The 7,974-nt window shown below is 38.2% G+C and overlaps 1 protein-coding gene across 1 annotated transcript in view; it reads right to left on the reverse strand.

Annotated features, from left to right (window-relative positions):
- LOC106869244 (WASH complex subunit 5) overlaps positions 1–7,974 on the reverse strand; it is a 159,930-nt gene that overhangs the window by 6,434 nt on the left and 145,522 nt on the right. Inside the window, exons 26-27 of the mRNA XM_052969903.1 lie at positions 6,585–6,681; positions 2,588–2,744 (exon numbers count right to left, since the gene is read on the reverse strand). Coding sequence (XP_052825863.1) covers positions 2,588–2,744; positions 6,585–6,681 — 254 coding nt within the window. The remainder of the gene's footprint in view (positions 1–2,587; positions 2,745–6,584; positions 6,682–7,974) is intronic.

Genomic DNA, 7,974 nt, shown 5'->3' on the forward strand with positions numbered 1-7,974 from the left:
ATTCTCTCTCCTACACTGTCTTGCAACACGAAATACCTCGAGTCTTTGGTCCTCACGGCGCAGAACATTGGCAAATCTTTCCTTATCTGCTTCCCCTCTGGCTAAATAAACCTGTCGCCTAGCCTCCCTTCTGGCACATTGGTACAATTCCCTGCTACCACCGTTCTTCCAGTCCTTCCAAGCCTGTTTCTTTTGTCTAATAGCCCTGTCTACCTCCTTGTTCCACCACCACTATTATTATTATTATTATTATTATTATTATTATTATTATTGTTGTTATTTAAGGTGGAGAGCTAGCAGAATCATTAGCACACTAGGCGAGATGCTTAGCGGTATTTTGTCTGCTGCTACGTTTTGAGTTCAAATTTTGCTGAGGATGACTTTGCCTTCCATCCTTTCGGGGTCGATAAATCAAGTACCAGTTACATACTGAGGTCAATGTAATTGACTTAATCCCTTCCCCCAAATTTGAAGCCTTGTGCTTCCCATAGAAAGGATTATTATTATCATTATTATTATTATTATTATTATCATCATCATTAAGGCATTGAGCTGGCAGAATCATTGGGATGTCAAACAAAGTGCTTACTGACATTTCTTCTGGCTCTTTTACTCCTTGTAAAAAGTTGACTTTGTCTTTTGTCCTTTTGGCATTGATAAAGTAAGTACCAGTTGAGCACGGAGACTGATATAATTGACTTAACATGTCTCTTCAAAATTGCTGGCCTTGTGCCAAAATTTGAAAGAATCATTATTATTATTATCAGATTTTCTTTTTTTTCAATTTTGTTTCCATTTCTTGCCGAGTGTCTTCTTGACACCAAGGACAAAGAAAGTCTTTCATAAATATCATCATCATCATCATCGTATAACGTCCGCTTTCCATGCTAGCATGGGTTGGACGATTTGACTGAGTACTGGTGAAACCAGATGGCTACACCAGGCTCCAATCTAATTTGGCAGAGTTTCTACAGCTGGATGCCCTTCCTAACGCCCCTTGAAAATTGCTAGTTTTGAGCCTAAATCAGAAACATCATCATCATCATCATCATCGTTTAACGTCCGCTTTCCATGCTAGCATGGGTTGGACGATTTGACTGAGGACTGGTGAAACCGGATGGCAACACCAGGCTCCAATCTAATTTGGCAGAGTTTCTACAGCTGGATGCCCTTCCTAACGCCAACCACTCAGAGAGTGTAGTGGGTGCTTTTACGTGTCACCCGCACGAACCATTATTATTATTATTATTATTATTATTATTAAGGTGGTGAGCTGGCAGAATCGTTAGCACACCAGGTGAAATGCTTAGCAGTATTTCGTCAGCACATGACCTTGCAGTCGGTCTTAGTGAGAATTTTCTTCAGGTTAAGTAGCCCACCCTGCTCAAAAGGTCCTTGAATAAGGCTTGCTTAAGGATGATGAATGAAGCACTTGTGTTTCCAGAGGTGAATTATTCAAACCCCAAAGAAAACCTCTCAACACATTGCTATGATGTTCCTCCACTACTTCTGCTTGTGATCATAAATGCATTTATTGTCAGCCTGTAAGGGACATGCTCAACTGGTTAAAGTCAAGCAATTGACAAGCAAATCAGTGGTATTGAGCAGAATATTTGCTGTAGCCCATCTTTTATACCAAGACAAAAGAAGTACATGATAAGACTGCCAATCAGTTAAGATCAAAAACGTTGAGAGCCACTTTATTACCATTATGAAAGCAACTACTACATTTATGAGTAATAAAATGACTCGCCATGTTTCTTCATTCATACATACATACATACATACATACATACATACATTGTTGGCACTCCGACGCTTACGACGACGAGGGTTCCAGTTGATTCGATCAACAGAACAGCCTGCTTGTGAAATTAACGTGCAAGTGGCTGAGCACTCCACAGACACGTGTACCCTTAACGTAGTTCTCGGGGATATTCAGCGTGACACAGTGTGACAAGGCTGGCCCTTTGAATTACAAGTACAACAGAAACAGAAAGTAAGAGCGAGAGAAAGTTGTGGTGAAAGAGTACAGCAGGGTTCACCACCACCCCCTGCCGGAGCCTCGTGGAGCTTTAGGTGTTTTCACTCAATAAACACTCACAACGCCTGGTCAGGGAATCGAAACTGTGATCTTATGACTGCAAGTCCGCTGCCCTAACCACTGGGCCATTGAGCCTCCACATACATACATACATACATGCATACATACATACATACATACATACATACATACATACATAGACATACATACACACACACACACATATATATATATATATATTTATATATATATGTATGTATATACCCTCTTCAAAATATCCAAGATGCCGTATTGTCTGAAAATACTAGCAAATATCTCAGTATTCAGAACCATTTGATGCTAGCTTAACAAAATTGATTTAATAACATAAATGTCTTGCTGTTCATAAGCAAAAACCGTTCAGTTGAAAACCCGACAAATCCAAATTTTGCAAATTTAAATTCAGTGAAAAATGTTAAAATTTTGACACTTGTTGAAAACAATTAGAAAGAAAAAAAATTAAATAAAAAAGTGACAAGTAATCAATGGTGTATATTGACTTACGTATTGATTATCTCGAACAAAGATCGTATATATTGGCCCATCAACACCATGAATAAATCAGTGTTGTCTGAATGGTATTGTTTCAATAATGTGATCACCCCAACAATAAACGGTGGGGCATCTAGGGGGTCAGCTGTCTTTTTACAAATTATAGTTCCTGGAAATATATAAAAAAAAAAAAAATAGATAAAAGGGAAAATGTAGGGAAAACATGTTAAAATGAGAACTAAGCATCAACATGCAGAGCCTTATGAAGGAGATGACAAAAGAGTGAAATATGTGGTGCCCACCACAACAGAATTGAAATCCTAAAGCCAAGATGCTTCGTAAAAAGCACTGGTGTGGGTGCTGGTGTCATGTAAAAAGTACTGGTGATAGTGCCATGTAAAAAGTAGGCAGTATACTCTGTAAAGTGGTTGGCATTAGGAAGGGTGTCCAGCAATAGAAGCCAAGTCAAGAAAGACTATGGAACCTGGTGAGACCCTTGGCCTTGCCAGTTCCTGTGAAGCTGTCTAACCTATGCCAGCATGGAAAGTGGATGACATTAAATGTTGATGATTATGATAATGAGAAACTAATAAGCAATGAGATTTAAACTACCCATCATTCAAAGAAATTTCTGAGAGTATCATTTTTACATTATTTACATTTGATGGATATTTGTCCTCATCTTGTTTGTTGTTAACACGTTTCGGCTGATATATCCTCCAGCCTTCTTCAGGTGTCTTGGGGAAATTTCGAACCTGGGTTCTCATTCCTAAGTATTTTTTTGGATGTTGTTGTTGTTGTTATTATTATTATTATTATTATTATTATTATTATTCAGGTCACTGCCTGGAATCGAACTTGGAATCTTGGGGTTAGTAGCCTGTGCTCTTAACCACTATGCCATATGCCCGTGGGCATATGGCGTAGTGGTTAAATGCCTTAGGAATGAGAACCCAGGTTCGAAATTTCTCCAAGAGACCTGATGAAGGCTGGAGGGTATATCAGCCAAAACGTTGAGTTAACAACAAACAAGATGAGGACAAATATCCATCTAATGTAAATAATGTACAAAATTCCTCATCTCTTAAATATAGAACTGGAGTATCATTTTGTTCTTATATTGAACATGTGTAACTAGGAGGACACTGTTTCCATGGTCCTAGACTAGGATGAAGAATGACGTATCAAGACAATGGATTTCAACTAAATATTTCCTGACTGGATAACTGTAGGCCAGTGAGGGCTGGAAAAGAAGTAGAGAGAAGCACAGGCCTGGCTGTGTGGTAAGAAGTTCGCTTCCCAACAACATGGTTCCAAGTTCAGTCCCACAACATAGCCCCTTGGACAAGTATTTTCTATTATAACCCCATGTTGATCAAAGCTTTGTTAGATAGAAACTGAATGAAGCTTATTGTGTGGGTGTGTGTATAACTGGCTTATGTATGTGTGTATGTATGTATGTATGTATGTATGTATGTATGTATGTATGTATATCTGAGTTTGTCCCTCTCACTACGCTTGGCAATTAGTGTTGCTTTGTTTACTAAACCCTTGAAGGAAGTGCTCCAGCATGATTGCTGTCCAGTGACTAAAACAAGTAAAAGATAAAAGAAGATACTCAACAGCAACAATAGCATGTGGTGCATAAGCAGCGAGAAACAGCAGCTAAATTCCCTCAAATCTTATCCTACTGTCTTAAAATAGGAAATAGATGCTGGAAAATATAGTCCTGGGTACATAAAAAAAGTGGGGATAGTCAAGATTATAAGTTTGCTCCATCAGGGTACACCTAGGGTTAAGCAACAGTATCAGCCTGAAAACTCTGCAACAAATTAATGGATTGTTCACCAGCACAAGAATAACAATTTATATATTTGAATTGTCGTAGATAAATTATTTTCAAAGAAATTAACAGGTTTAGGTTTATTAACTCCCTTGTTTCTCTTTATCAATTTTCTGATTATCTTCATGGATCCAATTCCTACATATAAAACACAAATCACTTGACCTTCAAGAAATACGAAGGAAATCTAACTCAAGTTGCACCTTAATCTCTTAAACGAAGAAAGGACACATCATATGTATTCTTTGAGATAACCCTTTAGAAAATGGGATTATTACAATTAGAAAGCTTTTGATTGTAGGTCTGCTTAATCAAGGCTGAGCCAAGGCTATACAACAACTGTTATTTTAACTGCTGTTATCTAAGTTATAACATAAGCTAACATATGAACATTATCAGGGTATGTTGTAAGAGTAGTTCACTTGAAGAGATGAACAAAACACACCTTGTTACATGCATAGGTCTACTAAGCCAGTGTTGAGCAAGACCTGAAAAGCACCTGTCTTGAATTGTAACATGATTCCGTAAGTTCTACAAAGTATATTTAAATGTAAGAATGGTTCACCTGAAGATCATCAAAAAATGAACTAGTTGAAATGTGGGGAATAAAAAAAAATACACAAAAGATAAACTTAAAATTGTAGAGTCCCAAATCCAAAGTTCAGTTTATTATGTCAAGTACCACCACAATTCTTAAAAGAAATCAAACAGTATAGGGATGAAGTACCAAGCTGCCATTAGCCGTGAATTATCTACCTTTGATCATTCTGTGGCAAAAATTTTGCTCTAAAGCAGGCATGGATAACCTGTTCCAAGGAGTGGGCTGTACAAGACATGACCCAAACTCAAGCAGTTTGCGCAATAATAAAAACAAAATCTATGATAATTTGTCATTAGGAATGCCAGTCAAGAAGACCTGCAAGATGCAGTTTGTCCACAACTGCTTTAAGGTGAGGAATTTCAAATAGTATTTTCCTCTCTCTGCCTATCTGATCTACTGTAGTGGCTTCTGTTCTTTGGGTCTAGTTAGGCTCAAGCCAACTCTATTCAAGCATTTCTATCCTACTTGTCTCTCTTCTCCCTCATCCTCCCCATTATTTTCAACCCTTCTTCCTCACCTCCTAATCTCTATTCTAAGTCCTTACTTGCCAGTATATTTGCCCTCAGGAATTCCCCCTTACCCATATAATTTCTGTTGTCGTTGACTTAGGAAGGTTCAAGAGGAAGATCAATAGTATCGATTTCACTTGTCTAAGAGAGCCTCTTCCTCCAGATCCAGCAAAAAATCTCCCCACAAAAAATAAATAAATAAAACAAAACAAATGCTACTGCTAATTAGAGTTAAGACTGCCTGCTTTATTGGTAAGTTACAATTCTTCAACACTCAAAAGTTACTTGAATAATTCAGTTTCTTCTATTAATATAACACTTAATACTTCTTAGCAGTATTCAAACTCTATAGCAGGAGTTCACAAAAAAGGAAAATACAGGCGAATTTCATGCGCAAAATTACAAAAACCTTCACATCCAAAGTTACAATCTAGTGGGTGCACACTATCCAGGAAGTTAAGAAAAACTGTTTTAAATTAAAATTTTTCTTCTGGAAATCCCACCCACCACCAAAACCATTGATTATGTTGTTATATTGTTGGCACTCCATCGCTTACGACGTCGAGGGTTCCAGTTGATCCGATCAACAGAACAGCCTGCTCGTGAAATTAACGTGCAAGTGGCTGAGCACTCCACAGACACGTGTACCCTTAACATAGTTCTCAGGGATATTCAGCATGACACAGTGTGACAAGGCTGACCCTTTGAAATACAGGTACAACAGAAACAGGAAGTAAGGGTGAGAGAAAGTTGTGGTGAAAGAGTACAGCAGGGTTCGCCACCATCCCCTGCCGGAGCCTCGTGGGGCTTTAGGTGTTTTCGCTCAATAAACACTCACAACACCCGGTCTGGGAATCGAAACCGCGATCCTATGACCGCGAGTCCGCTGCCCTAACCACTGGGCCAATTGCGCCTCCACTATGTTGTTATATATATATCAAACTTTTTAGTAACAATATTATTTCACGCTATAATTATCTCCCATTAATGATGCAGTCATCTCGCCAAAAATCAAGTTTTTTTTTTCTGTTAAATATAAAAAACGGGTTAACTTACCTACTGATTTATTGTAGGTGAGTTTTGGAAGATGGGATATGACCAAAAGGAAGGTGAACAGGGGGAAACAAGTGACTCGTTTTGTTGTAATATAAATCTGTAAAGAAAAAAAAAATATTAGGAATATTTTCTTGTGTTACTACAAGAGAGATGGATGAGGGTATACTGTGAAAACGTGACAATATTAGGGTGAGGTAGAGTGGCAAGCAGACAGAATCATTAGCATGTTGCCTTTATGTTCTGAGTTCAAATGCCAACAGGGCCAATTTTGCCTTTCGTCCTTTTGGGATCAATAAAATATGTACCAGTTGAGCACTGGGGCCAATCTAATCAACTTAACCCCTCCTCTGAAATTTCTGGCCTTGTGCAAAACTTTGAAACCCATATTAGGGTGAGTGGAGGCTTACACTGAAATTGGACAAAAAACAAAAAAACAAACGAAAGTGATGGTATTTACCTGTACACATGTGTGACAGTGTCTCAGAGATTAGGATTGTCTGTCAACATGCTACCTTGCAAGGAACTAAAAGAGCCTTCACATAGATGCACACACACACACACACACACACACACACACACACACACACAGAGTGTAGGCCCATTCATGCACACACAGTGGGCCCATGACCACCACCCTCTAAAAACAGAAATAATTGCTAATTTAGGTATAGTGATGACACATTTTTGCCAAGTGTACATTTGTTCAAATTAGATACTAAACATTCAACTGGTATTATATTTCTGAGTCAATAATGGAGTATCTATGCAGTTGCTCATTCTGCTAGAAATAATAAGCAAGTTACGGTTAACCATTTTAAACAAAGAAGAACCCATTAAGCAATATAGTTTGATACACAAAAAAGATTTGGTAGTCATGACAAGAGCACCTTTACTTACAGGTCTGTTTGATCAGGGCAGACCTGGGGCTAAAAAATAGCAACAACAACAACAACAGCAACAGCAAATACTCTATTTTACAGGATGAAAGACAAAGTTGATCTTGGTAGGATCTGAACTCAGAAAGTAAAGGGCGGGAACTAAATATTGCAATGAAATTAGTCTGGCTCTCTATTACTTCAGCCACTACAAGAGAAATAACTTAACAACAATACAAATAACAGGTGTGGACTATGTCAACACACTGAAATATACCAGGTGTGGACTATGTCAGCACACTGAAATATACCAGGTGTGGACTATGTCAGCACACTGAAATATACCAGGTGTGGATTATGTCAACACACTGAAATATACCAGGTGTGGACTATGTCAGCACACTGAAATATACCAGGTGTGGACTATGTCAACACACTGAAATATACCAGGTGTGGACTATGTCAACACACTGAAATATACCAGGTGTGGACTATGTCAACACACTGAAATATAT

Source organism: Octopus bimaculoides, chromosome 8 (assembly GCF_001194135.2).
Source record: "Octopus bimaculoides isolate UCB-OBI-ISO-001 chromosome 8, ASM119413v2, whole genome shotgun sequence".
Lineage (NCBI taxonomy): Eukaryota > Metazoa > Mollusca > Cephalopoda > Octopoda > Octopodidae > Octopus > Octopus bimaculoides.